This window comes from Passer domesticus, chromosome Z, assembly GCF_036417665.1.
Source record: "Passer domesticus isolate bPasDom1 chromosome Z, bPasDom1.hap1, whole genome shotgun sequence".
NCBI classification, from domain to species: domain Eukaryota; kingdom Metazoa; phylum Chordata; class Aves; order Passeriformes; family Passeridae; genus Passer; species Passer domesticus.
The window spans coordinates 27,705,702-27,727,488 of record NC_087512.1 but is presented as its reverse complement, the minus strand read 5'-3'; the positions used below and the strand labels follow the sequence as shown (position 1 = coordinate 27,727,488).

The window sequence follows — 21,787 nt, the reverse complement described above, 5'->3', positions numbered from 1 at the left end:
CAGTAGCCAGCATTTTCTTCTGGATCCTGACAGCAGCAGCCTTGCTAGGAAGGACCAAAACTCCTCTGAGATCACACTGGTTACACTCTACATGCTGTAGAGCCTGCCAGTAGGGCCAAACTCCTTGGTTGTGTTAGCTTCCTTCAAGGGTACTACGTCCTCTTGTGCCATCTTTCCTTACTAACACTGGAATGGGAGCAAGTCTAGCCAAGAAGTTTCAACATGCACTTCCCTGCCCTTGCCTGGCACTCTCTGAAGTCCAGACAGCAATAGTGGCAGGAAAGTTCAGAACTTTCAGAACTTTATTGTTGTCATCTGTTGTATAGAAAATTTTAAGACAGGTCTCTGGACTCAATCCAGACCCTGGTGGCTGTATTGAAGACTGCCCACCTCCAAGGAAACCACTTCAACATTCCATCTCAATTGATTTCAATAGTACTGACTGCAACTCTGATCAGTAAGAAGGTGGTTCAACACTCTAAGGGCAAGTCAGGGTGAAGGTAAGTGAAAACTGGAGCTCATCCTCTCCTGCATGACACAGCCCTGCTGCAACCCACCACAGACACGGGGCAGTGAAGAGCGTCAAGAGCATGGGCTGCAAGGAACTTGCACAACACACTAACTCCGTATGTGGTGCTGTTCAGGGTCAAAGCAGGGGTTTTCCCTTTCTTGAAAGACAGGGAAGGCAGTCCTACTCCACACACATGCGGCAGTTGAAAGGCAGAAAGAAAAGCAGCTGAAATGGTCCAAGCTGGAAAGCTCAGAGTCACAGTTACTGATGTCAGCTCCACAGCTGAGAAGTGCAGTTATTTTCAAACTAGAGGCCTACACTCTCGTGAGCCTTTTAAACTACAATTAGGCAGCAGCATATTGATTTCGGGTAGTCCCAGGGAATGAATGTACCCACCTAACAGGGAAACACCAGACACCACTTAACAAGCCAGCGTTATTTCAATCTGCTATAGATTCTGTTTGCAAAAACCTGTGCACAGTGTTTATGCCTTTGGAAAAATCAGAGACTCAATCCAGAAAATTAAAGATCCTGAAAGCACTTGTGATTCAGGGAAGCACTGGGGCAAGATGTATTGGTAGAAACAGCTTTATGAACTAGAAGTTCCTATTTATCCAAAGGAGGAAACAGCAAAAACTAACATGAGTGAAGTCTTGATTGAGAGTAACCAGAAAAATTTATTCTATAGTTACAGATACACATCTATTTCAAATCTGCCTCAAAACTGAAATTTATCAAAACGTGTTTCATAAACTCAAAGCCAATACAAAAACAATCACTAAAACAAAAAACCTGTGTAACAGTTGTCCAGGGTGGTAAAACAGAACCCTCCTTGCAGTGACTGCAATTGCTCAGAGACAGAACTTGAAAGGCAAAATGATTTATAAACAAATGGGAGAGAGCTCTCATTGATTTTTCTTTTCCTTTTATGTTCAGAAAGGAAACAAAACTACTGGCCAACTAGACTACGAACATTCTTTTACTTTCAGCAGTCTAATATATGACTAATGCTATGCTTGGAATAAATAACCAACCACACACAGCATAGAGGGTGTGATTCAGACCTCAGACAAATCTTCAACTTGAGAAATCTAATTGATTTAACAGATACTGTGAAACAAACATCAGGCATAGAGCTCTGAAAGTGGCACTGTAAAATTATGAGAAAGGAGGGAATAAATGCAAATATGTAAATGCCAGTGTTAAAGAAGAAACTAAATTAAAATTGTTTATTTCAATATGAACTACACTGAATACTCTGTATAAGTTGGCTCCCATTTTTTCCTCATCACTTAGTAAAATGAATCCCCAAGAATTAAGTATTCAATTCCCAACATAAGATTTTGTCAGACTTTAAAGAAAAGTGTATTTCAAAAAAATAAATGCTCCCCCCAATCCCGTCAAACATTTTTTAAGGGAGCTGTAAAATCACACACAGAGGCCTTCAGCTTTTCTTCCAACAGCCTGTGGGTACCAAGGGCAGAACCTTTAGTAGCACAGGCAGGGGCACACATTAGGGAAGGGTAGGGAGCTGCTGGCATTTGCTGCTGCTGCACCACTGTGTGTGTAGTGTGACACAACAGGAATGTGCTTAGCAAAAGGCAATCAGTGGACAACCACCCTAGCGGAAACCACCAGGTCTCTTTGGTCTTCTCCTTAGAACACCAACACCAACAGCACTAAAAAGGTAAAACACAGACACTCTCCTAATTACAGAGAGTAGAGGTGAGTCTCTCTCCTATTCTGATTATTCACAATCAGCATTAATATTTATATATGATCATAATTTACACATGTGGAAGCAGTAAGGGGAAGCAAATACTTTTATGCATGCAAAACAAGTTCACTGGCTTTGCACCAGTATAGCATTACAAGCCTGGTATTTTTCCATTTTTCCAGTGAAGGCACATTTTTTCTTGTTCTTTGTGTGTTCTCAGTTCTGCAGACTACCAAGATGTCACAAGCAGAAAGCAGCTGTAACACTGGCATGTCTGATCTACTTCAACAAGTTTGGAAGAAACGAAATGTAATATATTATAGCCTATTTATGTCTGCAACAATTACCCTTCAAAACCCGAAGGAGAACAATGTAATTGAAGGTACATGCCTTCTTCCCTGCAGAAACCTCAAACAGCCTCAGGCAAGAGCCAATACAGATGTAGTACAAGGCATTAAGAGTGTTGGATGCTGTAGCTAGCAATTATCCTGGTATTTAAACAAATCTATCGCTCATCAGGAAAGCGTTTAGTGCAGTAGTCGGAGCGAGACAGGCTGACACGGAGCACAGCTACTTAACTGTCCCCTCCAGCGATTACACTTCCTCAGACTGAGTGTCATGTCAAATTAAACAACTACACATTGACTTTTCACTTCTATAAACATTAAGGTATGATTGACAATTCTTGGATGCTATAAGGTAGTCATTATAATCACCCAGCGTACTGTTAGCTAATTTGTGGCACAGGTTTTTTTCCCCTATTCTGAGCCATTTCTCTTGGACTATTTTTACAGTGTCCTATAGATAGCATCTGCTTTGGCTTTTTTCAGGGTCACCATAATAAAAGGTCATTGCCACCACAAGACCTTCATGTAAGAAAAGAAAATAAAATTAAGTGACTTGGCCGGGTCTACAAAGTAACATTTTCTTCTCTTAGTCCTGGCCCACACTTACCCATTCAACTCAAATTTAGAGATGTCTGGACAGCAACAATTGGATGCTAACACTGCAGTAAATACTGTTCATATGGCATCTAGAATATTTTTTCTAATTCCTACCCTAAGTCACAGAGATCTCTTTGCTCTATGTAAACAGACACGGCAAGAGGAAGAAATCACCTGGAAGAAAGGGAAATTAAATTACAAGCTCTACAGAAGTGTTCTGAGTACATATTCGTAAAGACCTCAGGCTTCCTGAGGCCATTATAGCACCCCTATGACAGGGCACCACTTACTAATATCTGAAGGCTGCAGCTTAGTAAAGTTACTAGAAATTGAGCAGATACATAGAGCAGTCAAGGTTGTGAAGAAATACACCCCTTTGATTTTACGTGCAACACTGTGCTGCCTGAAACCACTATGATATAAATGACAGCTTTACTCTCTATCCCACTAATTCAAGCCACAAAAGTAATGGTGTCCAAACTTTCCCCTCTCAAAATAAAAGGAGTAAAAAAACCCTACATAAATAATACTTAACACTTCTACCACCAGTGCTATCACCACCTCCTGCCCATCCTCTACACTCCTTCCTCCCTAAGAAACCTCACCAGATTTGTTAAAGCCTCTGGTAAAGAAGTAGGTGGGATTAATACTATATCATTAAGCTAATTATTGTAGGAATGTAAAAAGGTAAAAGACTTTAGAAAGCGCAAAAGGGCTTCAGAAAGTAGACACAAAGCTAAGAAAGGCTGGGAAATTTTTAAACTTTCTCATGGGAAACGGAGAAGTTAAAAACCTTTATTTTGGCTGTAGCAGACCAGAAGATCAATTTCACAGTGTTGGTTTTTTCAGGTAAATGTAACAAATCAACCAAATAAAATTAGAACTAACAAACACATTTGTGAAAACTGTTCTGAGCTGGAAAAGTACAGTTTCACTGCAGTATTAGCACTTAAAACAAAAACAAATGTGGGAACTGACAATAGGTGAGGAGGACAAATTAAGTGTAGTTATCTTTCCTGTCTGGTAGTTACAACTGCAGTTCCACTCCTTTATCCACTTCTGAGCTATATATAATACCTGAGCACAGGTCTCAGAAATATAAAATTAAATATAACAGCATTTCAAATATATCTCCCCCTCTGGTTGAAAAGTCAGGCAATAACAGAATAAAAAGAGTTCAGTGAAGATTCCACAAAATGACAGCTTTGTTTCAACCTCAGGAGATGAAGAAGTCACAGTAGTGAAGACAGTGACATATAACTTAATTCACAGGCTTTGCAGAACAGCACTGAACTAAAACCACACAAAATGACAGGAAGCATTTAAAAACTTCACTGTCTGTCTCAAGTATTTTCTTTCTTTTTAATCCTTTAAATACCACCAAAGTACCTAAGTTTTACTGAAGCAAGTTATTATCCTTGTCTGTAAGGCCAACTAGCACAGCATGCTTTCCACTTTATACAGCTATGACTGCTTACCTCAACTCCAGAAGTGATTCTCTGAGACCACCAGCTGCCCAAGACAGCACATTTATCTCCAAAGACTTAGTCTCAACTTGCTGATACATGAAGTGTTTTGGTTGTATTTTGCACTGATCTCCCACTTATGTAATTAGACAAAGGCGCCTACTATTTTATCCTATTCTCAATGACCTTGTGTCCACACTGCAATTGAAAGGACTAACACAAGCAAGGAGCACATCAGCAATTCCAGCACATGGCCAGGTGTACAGTAACTTCTGTAGTTTTTGTACTTTAAAGCTTCCGCCTAAATTTTTCCCAAATCTTCTGCTCAAAGCTTCACCTTCCAAGCTTTAGGAGACATTCACAAATAAAAAAATCCCACAAAACCCAAACTTCTTCAGCTCTTTTCACTGGTTATCAACCAACTGCACCACCTCTACTGTAGATAGAAAACTCTTTGAAAAAATAATTTTTTGAAAAGAAATGGCTACTTCGCTGAAGAGATAACACTAAAATGCAGCACTTTAACAAAATACTGAAATAATTAGTAAGAAACAGCATAAACATAAGACAGGGTCCTGTCAGAGAAACCTGTGAGCACATGCAGTCTTTGTATACAGAATGTGCGCATAGAGTATGTGTATCTACATATCCATGTATATCGATCTAGGCACCCACACACAAGTGCAGATATGTGTAGATTATATATATTATATATATAAAGCTAACTTTCAGTCCTCAGAAAACAAAAGCTATCCCCATATAACAGCCAAATTCCTACATAACTCAATTTCGACATCTCATCTGGTGTGAACTGCACTCATTCCTAGTGTAAACCCCAGCGCGCTCTGCAATGATATACTGTAATGTCACATCGCAATCTGGATTTACTATAAAGGGCTGCTGACGAGTTTCAGAGCAGTAAACATTGCTGCGAGGTGTATTTCACACTGAGCTGGTTTTTATGAAGAACACTTCACCGCCCAGCCACAGCACCCAGATGATGAATGGTGAAAGATGCATGACAAGCTTCATCATTGTTTGTAAATCTTAACTGTTCCTGCTCACTAACTCTGCAGGCAATTTTCAAAGACAGCGGCCGACAGAAGGACAGCACAGCTTTCCTGAAGGTTATTCAACTTGTACTTGGCCTGAGCTATGCCTGTGAGGAGCACTGGAAATAAACTCATTGGCTACACTGAATCATAGAATTAAAAATGTCTGATGAGCAGGCACGCTGATGGTTGCCAATTTAAGAAAGCTGTTAAGTAGCCTTGGTATCTATTCCCTATCCTGCCCCACAGGACTACATGCATCAAGGGCAGGGAACATACATCAGTATTATTTACACATGCAATAGAAATATGTGTATTTATAAACAGGCAGAATTAATTATGGTCCTGCTCCCACGTGATGATTCCCTGTTATCCTGCGCAGTTACACACAGTGCTCCAACATCCCCCAGCAACTTTGCCCACTGCTTGTAGCAAAGCTACTTCTCCTCCGTCAGAAGTGACAGGGGAAAGGAAAAGACAGAAAACTACTCATAGCATGCAAGCATGGCAACGGGACAGATGCAACCCTTCTTTGTTTCCCCTGAGATAATTCAGGGAGCAACACCATAGACTGCAACAACCACTTGTGAAGAGTCACAGTTAGCTCCCTTCAAGAGGCTAGGTCAGTCTACACTACAGAGCCTTACTAATTCCTTTTCTTTTCCCTTTTTCCTTTAAAGCTCAGCAAACACTTCTGCTAGAGTCTCTCACAATCTGCACAGAGCTCCTTTATAAGCAGAAGAACTATCTCAGATGGAGACTCTCACCTGAGCTGCAAAATGGGCATGAACTGCAAGGTAGTCTAGAGAGGCTCTCCCATACTGAAAAATTATAGCTAAATATGGAGTTCTCTCTTCTCTTAACTAGACAAGTTACAAGGATGCAACTGCACATTAAAGCAAAGCAAAGAGGTGAGCGGTATCACTGTTACAATTACAAATCATGCCTAGATAATCACTACTGTCCTGGCAAGATGTCTCCATTCGTTCTATCACTTTATGGAAAAGTCTGATACTTAATTTCTACCAATTTCTGTCACAGTGGGAAAAATTCTGTATCCAGAGGTAATAAATTCAGAGCATCAAAGCCACACCAGCTGTAAAAGAAAGCAGCTCAACTGACAGCGTTGATTTTTTTCAGTGAAGGACCCAACATCCTTTAAAGCATGAAGAAAAACCCCACACAGCCTCATCAGCTATAGTAACATCCACCATCTGACACAAAAGAGCAGCTCATACATGCACAAAGTTAAGTCCGGGAGTGCAGCAGGTATAAGCCACTGGTCACTCAATATATGGCTCTAAAATGCTTGTAACTGAAGAAGGCACTGAGAAACCTTCCTCTGCTACTAGAATGTGAAGCAGAAGAGGGAAGGTGTCCAAGGAAAGCTAACAGAGGCATTATATATTACAGGATAGCACCCTGGCAGGCGCACAGAGAGATGCTGATGTACTGTGCAGGATCCAGTGCTGCGGCGCCACTCTCCCACTGCTGGGTCTCTGCTGCCTGCTCAGCAAGGCTTTCCCAGCTGGGATTGCTGTGACACTGCAAACTTCTTTTCATAGAAGGAAACTGAAGAAGTAGAGATTTTGGCAGTACACATAAATGCATTGCTTTGGATCTGGCAACCTGCATCTGGTACCACTGATTTAAGTTTCTTCAGAATAGAAGGACTTTCTTCAAACCCTTGTTTTACGAACTCAAAGTCTGAAACTTGTAACAAAATGCAGGCTTCAATTTCAAACATACTGCATCCTTTGATCCACACAAAATACTAAACAATGGACAAATACATCCAATGAAGAAAAACTCAGTTTCTCCGACAACTATGCATGTGCATGTGGTTTTGCAGGTGGGGGAGGACAGGGTGCCACTGGCAACTGCTGAGGGTTTGAGCTATCCCACTCTCTCTTGCTAGGATGATGAAAAATGAAGGCATTCCCACACAGTTTCCACAAGAGCTTAAAATTCCTGCTAGGCGATGCTGAGGCCTCAGTCCAGCAATGCCTATGTTTCCACAAAAACAGGTGAAAAGCCTTCAAAAATACAGTTTTGTTCTACTACTCTGGAGGCAGGACCAGTGGCTGCTTCCAGGTCGAACAGCAGGGGATTGTCAGTCGCCCTGACATGAATCAGCAAAACCTGCAATCAGAAAAAGTCACTGAACAAGCCTGTAATTCTGCAGCCATCCAATGCAAAGCTGTTCTGTGTGCTTTTTAGTGTTGCATTTAAATAAGAAACTAGTAAAATGAGCCTTTTAGTCAGGTCTGAATTAAAGAGGAATAAAAAAAAAAAGAAGCTTGTATTACTTTATTTCTAGGAATTCCCATCAGACCTTATAAGCTTATTTTATTATTGCTCAAATCTTCACTAGTACAACCTCATTTATAACACAGGCCAGTAATTTATAAAATTACTTCCATACACAGAAAAATGAGCTTATATTGCATATGGCTTACATTATCAAATATATTTTGACAGCTGCCATTACAACTACTGAAATTATCAAGTATGATTAACACCATCATGAATCAGAGTTAGCAACCTCATTAGTTTAAAAGGTAAAAAAAGGCCATGCTCAACAACTGTCTGTTCAGCTACACCAAAAATTCCAATTTTTAATGAAAATGACATGTTAAAAAGTCATTTGCCTAAAGAGATCTATAAAACATTGCAATGTGCATGCAACATAATTAAGGCATGCAGAAATATAATACAAAATCTGCTCACCATCACTGTAATCAGTACCAAAGGGAAGCTGCATGCAGCATAGCCACTGAGGACTGCAAGATGCAGAGATGAGAATGCACAAAAAAATAAACAGCTGCCCCAAGTTCAAGTGATCCACTTGAACAAACTCGAAAATCTACAGATTTAGATCCTTACCCCTTTCCTCTTCTTTGGTGCTATCTCAAAATCTGTTGCTAAGAGTTTGATGTAAAATGATAGTGGAAACTAGAGTCTTAAGTTTTCAGCAAACACTGCTTGCTCCTTCATCATTAAGGACAGATATTCTTGAGTAGATGTCACTTTTTAAGCAAACAATACACAGATAGACACACATACATAACACACAAGCTAAATACTGATGAATTTCTGGGTGCAAAATTTTATCCTCCCCATACACTCTGCTGCTGAAACCCTTCCAATCTCAAGATGATTTCTGGTGATGCTCTCCAAAGAGGTGCACAAAAAAGCAGTAGAAGTCTGTCTCACACCTGAAACACCTGGACCACCTGGGACTGAAAGAGCTACTCTTCATCTTACACAGATAGTGGCTAGCCGACTGACAAAACATAATTTGGGCTATTTGCTATAGTTGTTTCCTAGTTCCTAAACACTTTATTAGTACAGCTTTGTCAGTGCATCTTACCAGCTAGCTGCAAATTGAGAGCAGACAGAGGCAAGGCTTTTTGCTATTCTTTGGGGTAACTTCTCAGCCATATCAAACCAGCCAGCTTTGTTTGCAGTTCCATCTTTGCAACTTCAATGCTTGCAGAAAGCAGTTCAGATTCATGGAAATGGTCTCAGTGACCTTTTGCTTACCAGAACTTCCTGACCTCTCTGAACTACAGCCAGGTGCCACCTGTGGCTCAGAAGTGTTACTTGTCTGTCATGGCATTCACTTCTGGGACATATATTCACACAAAATTAAGATATACAGAAGGCCGGAAAAAGTTTTGGTACCAAAAAACCCAGCTGGGAAGAAAACATCCAATCTGTGAATCTCTCAAGCACGTTTCTGGAGCACATAGCATTCCTTTCATTCCAGCAATGCTTTTGTCAAAGTGAAACTTTTTATCTTAAGCAGGCAGACCTCTTCCAACATGCCCTTTCTTGCGGAACTACTGGAAGAGGCTCTTTACAGAGCTGCTCAAGTTTGGCTGGGGTTCTCCCATGGCTCAGTACTGCTGTTGATACAGCATGCAAGAACAGAAGCAAGGCCAAGTCTCTAAATGCAGATTCCGAAAATGTCTGTGGCGCTTTCAGTTCCCCAACTGTAAAACGGTGCATACCTGCTACATACATTCTAGAAAGTACTGTGAAAGGGCCGGAAGTAGTTATGCTGACACAGAAAACCTGTTACGAGAAATGTTCTTCTTCAGAAAATGATGTTTGCTTATTTACACAAAACTGCTGATGTTTTCTGCATCAAGATAGAGTCTTTTCTTACACATCTTCAGACTCCTGCTTAATGTTTAAGCTGCAAGTACAGCACTGCTCCAGTGCTTAATTCCTTGTATTTCCAACACCCATGACACTTAGGACATGAAAATAAAAATTCAAAACTGTCAAGCAGCTTGAACAGAATCTTAATGCAAGACATTTTTTTTCACCATAGCCATATAGTGTAATTATCTCAACATTTCACACAATGATGACACAGAGGAGGTTTCACTCCATGCTAACTTTAAGACCAGATAACTACTCTAAAATCTGAAGTGTCTGCAGATACAGGGATGTTTATCCTTTGCATCTTTGAATGTTAAATTTTTCTGCCACTTTCCTAAACCTGGTTAAACACTTTCATAAAGATAAGCAAATGCTGCACTTTCATGCAGTGTAAACAGAACCCAGAATGACACACATGCCTTGCATGTGCTTTCTTGCTCTCTCAAAGAAAGGCTTTGTGCAAGTTATTTCATAAATACTGGAGAGGCTTACTAAAAATCTAAATCTTACTGAAAAAACTGAAACATGAAAGGAGGCAGACTATTCTGGGTAGTGTGCCAAACCTAAGAAGCTTCACTAAAAAAACCAAAACCAAACAAAAACCCAACAACAAAAAAAGCATGCAGCTGTCCTACAGGAATCAATGGGAATAAAGTGTTTGGATTTTGGAGATTAAATACCTTGTTGTGACCCACTCTCTCTTCTCCACTTCCCAACTTGTCTTCCAAAACTATGATTTTGCATGTACACGCATAAGATTTCACAGTCTTTGCATATGCACTTTCCTTCCATTGCTTTTTCAGAAAAAAAGGAGAAGGAAATATTTTGCAGTACTGAGTATAAAATCTCCCTCCCACCTAGAAATTACCACCTAAAACTTAAAACTTGGTGACCTAAGGAAGCCCTCTAAAAACATTCTTTTGCTGTTCGTCACTGGTTTATCAACTTTTTCTCCCCTTTTTTCCCATTTTCTGCTGAAACAGCAGCAGCTGTGCTTAGCTGGAAGCAAAACATGTTACTTGGAAACACTTCAGACTGCAAGGAGATTGTCTTGATGGTCTTTTGCCACTCAGAAAACATCAGCCCATTACTGTATGTAAGACACTGTAACATGCCATGATGGTCCTGTACAACTGCTAGAAGCTTCCAGGGATCTTCACCTCAAAAGAAAGAGAGAAAGAGAGAAAGAGAGAGAGAAAGAGAGAAAGAAAGAGAGAGAGAGAGAGAGAGAAAGAAAGAAAGAAAGAAAGAAAGAAAGAAAGAAAGAAAGAAAGAAAGAAAGAAAGAAAGAAAGAAAGAAAGAAAGAAAGAAAGAAAGAAAGAAAGAAAGAAAGAAAGAAAGAAAGAAAGAAAGAAAGAGAAAGTGTAGCTAGTTCATTTCTCACCCTTTATTGTAACTGGTCTAAGCAGGCAGTTAACTTACTAGAACAGAATTAGTTAATGGTCTCAACTCAAATACCATGACAACACATGAACTGGCAAAGCCTCTATAATGCTGAAGCTGCAGCTGAAGTGCTGGTAACAGATTGTATGTGTGTGTAGTAAGACCACTGCAGATTTGTGCCTGGGAATTTAACAGCCATTTTTGCTAAAGATGCAAATTTTGGATGTTTTGAAAATGTGGCTAAAACATCAGTGTTTTATTTTGACCTGCAGTTCTTCTAAGCACACTGTTACCCTTCTGCAAAATTTCTGGGTTAGCAATACATAAGTTTTCACAGTGGTCTTAAAAATATGGTCACAGGTTTGCTGCAGCAGTTTAGCTGACGTTTTAGAGTCTACATTACATAGCAAGTTTAATTAGATGATCCTAATGTTCCCTTCTAGATCTAAAATCCATCAATACATATCTTTAAAAAGAAAGACCCTGAGCATGATTACCACTTCAAACATATAAAAGGAATGAATAAACTATTATTTGCTTTTTTAAAAATACACTAGAGTTGTCTTCAGCAAGTAGCAACCTCTAACGCTGCAGAAACATGTCACTTAGACTTCATAACAAAGGAGTCAGGCACTGAAAGGACAGGACAAAAAGCTCAGCCCAACGATCAACAGAGAAATACCTAAGAATGTATCTTTTGCAGGAGACAGCAACTGCAACATGTGCAGTCAATACTTTGGAGAAATGATCCACACTCTTTAATACACACGATCCACCCAGCACTCACACAGGTGACAATTAAGAGGCAAAAAACCTCTAACCCTCTCAGGTCTTTGCAAAGCAGCAGAAGAAAAATGTCATGGAAGAGTAAAAATATATTTCCTGAGGATATTCTTTTGTCTGTAGACAGAAACAGTAAAAACATCTCCTCCAAGAACACACCTAAGAAAAAAGAAGATGCTTCTAAAAAGCCTGTTGGCCATGATCCTGCTCACGGGTTCAAATTTCTTCCAAAAACATTGGTGCCTCTTTCACCCACTAGCTCCCTGCTATGGAAAAACACTTCTTCAGAGTCTGGAAAATGCTGTTTGATCTCAGTAAATTACATCTCACTGCTTGTCGGTTTCTGATTGATGGTGTAACTTAGGGAACAATATCTGTGTGTGGAATAGTGTCTGGAGAAGCAGTCAGGGATTATTGAAAATACAGTATTTATGCAGTTTAAAAATCAGTGGAACATTACGTATAATTTTTTTCTAGAGTGATGAAAAATTACTGAAGTGCATTTGGGAACAAAGGGTATAAGGTCTTTTGTCTATTTTTAAAAACACTTGGCTGGTAAGACCTCTTAGTGAGTTAGTAGTGATGGATGCAAGAAAAAGTGTCAACTGCAGTTGAGCATAAAACCAACTGCTTCTCCAACCAATGGGCAGAAAGGAAGACGTCACTGTTCAGTGGTGGTTAGAAAAGAGGGAATAAAATAAAGCTGAAGAAAAGAGAAGGAAAATGAACCAAGGATCACTGATTTCTCTAAGCCATTTAAAACTACTGGAGAAGTAGGAAAAGTCTAAGGTTTCATCACACCATATGTTGTTTCTTCATCTATCTAACATGCCACAGTTAGTTGGAAGACTTTGAAAAACAGCCCCTATGAAAGAACAGCCACCTCCTCAACAGAAATGATTCTGGAGTTAGTGAATACAAGGGCTCGGTCCTGACTTACACAAGGTATGACTTTATACACACTTCACCTTCCAAAACATCACTTGGATCCTCAAGGTCCTGTCATGACACAATAGAAACAGACACCAGGACTTCAGCCACAGAAAGACCACGACTGAGAGCAATTATGGAACCTACACAACATACATTCTTCCACCAGACAGAAGGAGAAAACGAATTTCAATGTAGAAGGAAAGAGAAGCAAATGAGGATGGATGCTGTTATCAGTGCTGTGACTCAGTAAAATAAAAACAAACAAACAAACAAACAAAAACAACCCACTAAAACTTGGCAGGTATAAAGTCAATGAAAAAAAAATACTTCCCACAGACCATACAAAATTAAACTGCCAAGTTCACTGATTGGTACAGAGAAACAAAACATGTGAAAAGCTTATTGTCCTGGCTCAGGATATCTTGGAATGCTGGAGAATGTCAAGATCTTGTTCTCTGTTTCTCTTATTTCTCCAGCATCAGTTACTGATCTGATTCAGTGATGGAGAGGCAGCTCAGTGGAGTTGGATTACTCCAGCAGAGCCATGTTAACGCCTGTCTTCTATGGGAGTAAGGGAACAAGGAAGTGTGAGAAACACTGTCTAAACCATGGGGTAAATCCACCAGTGCTGGAACTTACTGAGGATTACAGTAATCCTTAGGAGAGCCTGAAACACAATATGAAAAGAAAGATTCATCTGCAGTAGTTTTAAATTAAGTAACATGGTATGATGAGCTTGAAAAAAGAAAACAAAAGCAAGTCTGCAAAGGGCTTCATTATATGGTTGGGATGCAGAAGTAGCTCCCACTTGTGGTTCAGAAAGGATGGAAAAGGCTCAGTGGGAGGCCTGTGAAAAAAATCACAGTATTTCTGTGAAGAAAGGTAATTCTGAGGTTGAAGCACAGATTATTTACTCCTGTGAGGGAGTCTGGTGGTAAGCACCAAAGACAGCACCTCAAGAGCTGCACAACTTAAAAGACATACCTAAGTGCAGAAGGTAACAAGTGATTTGACTCCTGAACCATGAGGCCTCTAAAGTGCAAGACTGTATGACTGTACACCATCACTACAAGCCTTCCCAAAGTCAGCCACTATCTTTAAACAGCTGTGTGATGATGCTTAGCTTCCTTCCCAGCAGCAACCCACACCTCCTGGGTGTAGGTCCAAAGCATGGTGGTGCCACGCGCCCCAGCAGGTGCACTTACCTCTCGCTTTTGACTCCGAGGAGGAGGGGATGTCCTCAGGGGTCAGGATTTGGGGGAGGCACATGGGAGCGCCAACCCCCTGTCCCAGGTAGGAGGCAGGGGGGTAGTAGGAACACATGCGGTACTGGGGGCTGACGGCGTGGTGTCTCTCCATGCCCTTCACCTGTCAGGACAGAGAAATGCAACAGCAGCCTGTGAAAGCAAAGCCCCAGTGCCATGGGGGCACCCTGCTATCCCTCACCCCCACCCCTCCACGGCTTTGAAGGAGGTCACAGTGGGTGCATGGGAAGTGAAATTCTGACATGCTAGCCTTGGGTTTTTGATTGGGTGGCTTCACAGTCTGCCCACATTGACCAGCTACAGATGGTGTGGTGTGAGATGTGACCCAGCAGCAGCAGCAGCAGCACACCTATGGCTGTTTTACCTTACTCCAGATAGAGATGCATCTGGCACACAAGCAAGTATCCTTCACTGCAAGCAGCTTCCTGCCAAGTCCCCAGCTTATGGCACATGCAAGTGTATACACCTGACCAGTGTCAGAAGTGAAGTGTCCATCCAGCTTCTACACCTCTTCAAAGACTAACCCATCTCAGACTGCTGATAACTGCTCTGCCAGGGACCTGACTGAGTGGCTAAGGAGGATAGTCCTATCAATCGATTCTCACAAGATGTGCTCCATGGCATTGAGCAGTGACACACCCGAACACAAGCACACTGTTTTTCTTACAATACCGTAAGATGGGAAAAATATTTTCTTTTACTGAACAAAAACCAAGCTGTGTTTAGACACAAGAAGCTGGTTGCGAAGCCACAACTGGACACCAGCCAGCAGGTCTGCCATGTCATCACAGCATCAATCGGATATCCCTTTTCCCTTCTACAGATTGCAGCAAAGTGGCAACACTCAGAAATCAAAGTTTTTTCTACTCCAATGCCCTGATATCATCCAAACTGATCTCCTCAGAGGTGTGGTAATGCTTTCTTAAATTTGTGTTTTATGAAAGAACTAACAACTTACTATTATTTGTTACAAAGCCCTAAATGCAACATGGCCTCCGTGCTCCAAAAATGCTGCCAAAACAAGATTAACAGAATTAACATTCTCAACAGGAAAGGTAAGACTAGCTGGTTTCTCTAAGTATGCTGGGATATGAGTGACTGAAAGATGGAAAGCTTCTAGGCAGAGACAAACTGTCAAAGTTTTGCACTGGTTATGATAGTAGCAGTGCCAACAATAATGCACATCCAGCTATGCGATTACACAACGTCTGTAAGCAGACATGCCTGACAGCCTTTTCAGCTAGGTCCCACCTCTGGTCTGCCTGCTCCACTGTGGCTCCCTTGGGTCCCTGGAGCCCTGCCCCCCAGCCCTTCCCAGGCTGCAAAGCTCAGAGCCAGGGAGCAGGGGAGGCTGGGCACACACCTGCTGTCCCAGACGGGTGCCCCAAGCCAGCACACCTACAGCATCTGGTCCTAGCAGTAGGAGCCACCAGCACCTCCCAGAACCACTCCACAATGCAGTCACCCCTTGTTTTCCAAGGGGAATTCCCTGTAAGAATGCCATATTCATTTTCATATGCTTAGCTGCAAATAATGGGGCGCAAGCCACATAAAATCCTGTTGGTGCTCTCTGAGGCATGTTTTTAGTGAGATTAGGTATACAGAGAGAGAATGGTGGCTATTTACAGGAAGCAAAGTGCACTTCTGCCTGATTTCTGACAGCAGCACCCTTGCATATACTTACACATGTACTGAGGGACTTGCTTTTAGCCTGTGAAAGTTAAGAGCTTTTCTCTTATAAATTAAAGCAATACTTAAAATTTTTGTTTTTCTACCTTCGCATGCAGAAAAAGTTCAACATACACTGAATTTTCATCCAGAGTAAACAGTAAATTGCTCTTCAAAAATTTAATGAGTCATCCTGAGGAAGTCTGAACTCAACCACTGACATTGCTTCACTTCTGACAAAGGGCACTCTCCTTTTTGGAAACAAGACTCCCTCAACAAAACAGTGCCTCTGTGCAATACAAACTGCCCAAAAGCACAGTCCAAAGGGCATTTTGAATCTGCACACTTGCAAAACTCACCAGCTCTGGAAGTACTGGGGAAAAAAAAGTTAGGCAACTATTCTCTGTCTGCTGTGTTGCACACAGTTTTCCTTTCCTTGGTGGGGCAGGGCAGCATCCACAGACCTCACATCTCCTCTTCTCCCCCTTACGCAAGGCCATGTGTGCACACATACAACCAAGAAAAGGCTGCCTGCAGGAGACAGATTATGTCAGCTGTAGCAAAATGGAGGGATCACTCCCTGGCACAAACTCAATCATGCGCACATTTCCCCTCCCTGTAGAGTGGATGCAGTGATCCACCTCCTTTCAACACTTTTTTTAGGGGTTTTCTCAATTTCTTAAAAAAACAACTCACCTAAAATCCCTAGATGCAATGAATTACTACTACTATTATTATTAGTGTGTGGTAGCTGACTAGCAAGAGACATGTTTTATAATCTTATTACCCACACCAAGTCTATGAACCACAGTTTGACCAACACCCAGAGGCTTGGCTCTGCAAAGAATATGCCATGTAACCACTGAAGAAAATCCAAAAGCCTTTTTCTTTTATCAAACTATTTAGAATCTACACCACAGTAAATCTGAACTGTAAGGTTTCCTTTTTACAGTGCTTAGCAATCTTATTTTACAGTAACAATAAAAAAACCAACCAGTTGTAAAAATTCTTGACCTTAGTGCTGCATTAAAAAGGGGGCATAAAAGACCTGTATCTCATGAGAAGGGACATTTGGTCTGTATTAACTCCTGCAGCTCTGTGGAATCCTTGCAGGTTTTTGGGGGCCAAGAAAGGAGATCAAGACAGCCTTGGGGAGACCTTTGAATATTCAGATTATTTTCATCCTGGGGCAGTTCAGCTTTCAAAATGCTAGTCAGGTACCAGGTTTGGGATCCTGCGCTAGTTCTGTCCAGGGGGAATGCTGGGGTCATGCATGGATCACAGGAGGAGAATGCCTGGCCTTCTGGTGTTTCCTGCCTCCCTTGCCCCTTCCATCCCTACAACACAGCTGAGACAGGAATGAGCTGGGACAATCCCACAAACCACTCTGGTTTGTATCACTGCAAGGCTACATGCCAAAAGAACAAGGCATATTTTAGGTGAGCAAGAGCTGTGGAAGGGAAAAGCATGCATTAGTCTCTGCAGAGAGCATCCTGAGCTCCTAAGTTGCTTCCCTTCCAGCCACACAGTGCTTGTGCTCTGCTCCAGCTGCAGCATTCACCAAGCAGCTCACAGACTTTAGTGGGAGACACATATCATCACAGCAGCAGAGTTGGCCTATGCAACATTTACAGGTTCCCCTAAATTGTACAACACAGCACACACTCAGTAATGTTTTAAAAGATATACTGCAAGCAATGGTGAGATGCTTACAATTCATGAACAAATAAATATGGTCTGATTGGAAGGCCACGAGTGCATTGGCAATTCTTTCCCTGTGCCTTGAAAAGCCACTGTGAGGAACTGAGAGGCAGCTACAGTTTGCCCTTGCACAGATAAGCTGGAAACAGGACTTGGTCATCACTGAGCAAAATGGTCAGTGCAGCCCTCCAGCTATGTCCAACAGTGACAGCATACATAGCAAAATCCAGGGAAAACATGAGGAAAATGCTCTTGCATCAGACCATTCCTGTAAAAAGCCTTTCTCAACAGCTGGTGGAAGAGCACATAAAGCCCAGTGCCTCTTCCCAAGCTTCTGGTAGCATCTGCATAATTTCTACATATCTTCTTCATAGAAAAAGAGCTGAGGAGAGAAGGTGGCCAAACCAGAAACAGGAAGGTGTCAAAGCAGGCACCAAGTGGTGACTCATCTCTCTAGCCTCAGAGATTAGAAACTTATTCTGCTCTTCCCAGATATTTGTTTAGCAAAACACCACCTATGTAATTCTTTTATTTGCAGAAGCTGCCAGACACAACCTCTTTGTGTGCCAGCCAGTGTTATCTTCACGCTTTGCAGCTGATCCCAACTATGGAGCTTGTTTCCAAGAAAGACAAACAGGATGAGGCCATGGATGCTATTCCTGGGTGACAAAGCCTGCAAAAATGTATAAGCAACACAGTGCAATCCTTCAGCTCTGCCACTGGTGTGCCACATGATCTGGGCCAAATCACTTTACCCAGGATTTCCACCCTTTTATTTTGCCCATGACTCAGCAGCAACTTACAAATCTCAGTAATTATGGAAATATCAGAGAAAATTGAAAGTTTAACATGGTCTCCTCCTTCTGTCTTGATCTTAAAGTCAATTTTAGTGGGCATAAAATTGCATTTGTGTCACTGCTTGCAAACAACAGAATTCACAGGTTGGTTTCGTTGCCACTGGGCAATGAAATGGAAATTCAGGCATCAGTAATCTCCCCTGTCATCTGTGAGCTGTGTGACTGTGGCAAGTTATTTGACACTTCCCTGCCTCAGTTTCTGCAGTTATAAACCAGGTTTGCTGCTACTGTTCCACCTTGCAATGTTACTTCTCATGTGCTGACCACTCACAACTACTGTTGCACTCATACTGCCCAAGGTGTTTCATTCCTAAAACCAGCTAAGCATGTTTTCCAGAAAAAAGAAAAAATGAGTCTATGATACCCTGCCTTGACTTACTTTGATTCTAGCACAGAAAATACAAGACACATCTATATCTGTCCCTCCTTGATAGACAAACTTAATTAACCTTTGCTATTCTGTTCCAACCTATTCTTTTAGACAAAGGCAGTGACCCATAAACAATATGTTACCATCAGAATCTCAACTGCAGTGACACCTAGAGATATAGCCCTATCAGCAGTATTGGAAAATAAACCACTTAGATTAGCTCCTCCAAGAAATATGGATTGCATTCATGTCACACATGAGCTGTCAGAAACATTAGGATACTTTTAGCATAAATCTGTAGTGTGAAGGGTATGTTATGAATACAGTACATAATTCACTGCTTACACATAAAATTGGGACTGTCTTGGGTGACTTGCACAATGTGTATATATTTACACACACATGCACACATTTCACACTGACTTCTGGAGAGTAAGACTGCAATTTCTATGAGAGACAGGCTTTTTGGAGGAAAACCTGGGCCAGAAAACAGAAGTAGGTGGAAGAAGCTGAAAAGAGACATCTTTTTTTTACTAGCAAGTGGCTATTCTTCAACTTCCCAGCTGTCCTGTCACAGCCACATTCTTCTGTATTTAGTAAAAGAGAATTTTTCCAAGTTTAGTACTTCTATGAAATCTTTGCTACTTCTAAGAAATCCTTAAAAATCAGTTTCCTACATCAGCAATACTAAATACTTTACAGATGGTATATGTAAATCCCACTTGCTAGAAAGCAAGTCAAAATTTCTCACAAGTTATTTTTGTTCTAAACTGGTGTAAGGAAAGAAGAAAAAAAGTTGAGATTCTGAAAATGAGAACACTGGTTTGCCAACAATGGGAAGGGAAGTTCTGGGAAGGAAAGGAAAAGGAAAAGGAAGCTGAAGTTCTGAAATGTGTCTCAAATGTCCACCAGCCTTAACCTTTCCCAGGAGCAGGATTCCTGGAGCTACCAGAATACCAAAGAAAAAGCAGCCACCGGTCCCAAGGTGTGGGGGCACATTCTGCATCTTGCCAATTTTTAACAGTTTAGCTGTATGAACCAGAAGTTTTAACATTTTTGGGGGATGATGTTGACTCACAACGACTCCAGATTAGACTTGTGTTGTGGATCACTGTTGGCAGCAGTTTGTCAGCTTTGAAAATCAAGTCTGATTCAGATACGTCCAACAAGGCTTTACTTTTGCTGTGATAGAAAAGACTGCAATCACCCCATATTTTCCCATTGCAGTGAGAGAAGTTTCAGAAGCACCAACTTTCAAGTACACCATCCCCCTCTGACATGCAGTACTGATGTTGGCAAACTGATTTTACTGTTAGTTAGATGGAATTGGATGGAATGCACACAAATTCCCATTGTAAAAAGCAACTATAAGAGCTTCAAGGGAGAGTCTAGATGCTGACACAGGACTGGAGGAAAAGGAGAGGTACAGTAACCACCAAATCTGCTACATTTCCTACCAACCTAGGCTTGTCTCTTCCTCAGGTGCAACACTAGACATATGTGATTATCTGCCTTAGCGCTGGAAGGAGCAGCAGAATATAAATGACCAAAGGAGAGTCAACCAAAACAATAATCTTCATTATGCTTATCAAATCGTGATGGATACAACTTCTGGTGTGACTGTATATAGATGAGGAAAACCTACAGAGAAATACATAAAATATTTGCACCTTTATGAATCCACTCGAGCATGCCAGCCTCTGCAAAGAACAAAGACTAATGAAATCTGACATTAATCTACATTAAAGATTCAGTGATTCAGTTTATTTGCCAATGCTCAATGATGCATTAATCCTCATTTCATCCCACACACACTCACATGTTTCCTCCCTGGCTATTCTCTCTTGCTCCCTAAATTCTGAAACAGCAGACAGCTGGGCTGCTCAAGGCCTTGTCTTAATCCAGAAGTTAAATATGCAATTCTCCCTGTGTGGTTGAAGTTAATCTAGGATCTGTGAGCCTTCACCAAGTGAGCCTGGAAAAGCCAGGTATCTTGTCTACCCAGCTTATACTAGACTACCTTCCAGTGAGCACAGTGACTTCTACCATAAAAGAAACCCTCCTGTGAGCTCACACCTTAGCAAGCTGCCTGCTGTAACCTAATTTGGTTACAGCAGGCACTGCTGAGCTATGATTCTGGCAAAGAAAAAACAGTTAACAGATCAAAACAGTTAACAGCCATAGAAGTTAGGCAAGAAAAAGCACTTGTACTGGAGTCTGGTTTAATAAAGCCTGTACATGTAAAAAATAAATTCAGTCAGTACAAGCAGCCCAGCAGAAGTCCCAGTGTAGGTAACAGCTATGTGTTTCTCTGAGGAGGGTAAGCACACACAGGTTTGCCAGCCAAACCTCCTGAATGTAAGCAAGGTCTGATTCCTCTTTGAGGATCATGCTTTGAATGAAACTCTCCTTTAATTCCTTACTGCGCTTGACAGAAAAGCTCATTAGTTATTCATACTCCATTTATTTCTATTTCTGTGATGTTCCCTTGCTGGTAACCCGCGTACGCAGAATTTATGTAAAACCACGTGCAGCAATTGAGACCTTATTCCTCTAAAAATAAACCATCTTCAGTGCCACACAGGGTTTTACAACCTCAGCATCACTGTACCCACTGCCATCAAATGTTTTCTAGCCTCTCACTAAAACTTATCATTATTTGTGCAATTTTATGCTGTTTTAAGAGTACGCAAACTCCAAGACGCAGAACTCTTCCAGCAATAACTATCCTATTTGTAGATCAGTCTGAAAAACAGCTTTTAAGTTACAAAACATTGACCTTGAACTACACCCTGCCCTGCGGCAGGGAAGAAGTTGATCCTGGTTTCAGGACATTTAGAAGCTGGGGAGACATCAATTCTGCAGGCAAAAAGCAGCACCTTTATTCTCACTGCCTGGACATGCAACTAAAACAGCACTGAGGGATCCCAAAGGTCTGCTCTGGAAAAATTAAAATCTTAGAT

General features: G+C 41.3%; 1 protein-coding gene across 2 annotated transcripts in view; it reads right to left on the bottom strand.

The window, feature by feature from the left end:
• Positions 1-21,787, bottom strand: part of DMRT1 (doublesex and mab-3 related transcription factor 1) — a 58,702-nt gene that overhangs the window by 10,858 nt on the left and 26,057 nt on the right. The window contains exons 4-6 of one of the 2 annotated variants that reach the window (XM_064403689.1): positions 14,169-14,331; positions 13,603-13,630; positions 13,431-13,524 (exon numbers count right to left, since the gene is read on the bottom strand). In XM_064403689.1, the coding sequence (XP_064259759.1) occupies positions 13,446-13,524; positions 13,603-13,630; positions 14,169-14,331 (270 nt within the window). In that variant the 3' untranslated portion in view covers positions 13,431-13,445. Of the gene's footprint in view, positions 1-13,430; positions 13,525-13,602; positions 13,631-14,168; positions 14,332-21,787 lie in introns of those variants that run through there. The other variant, XM_064403688.1, reaches the window with a different exon arrangement.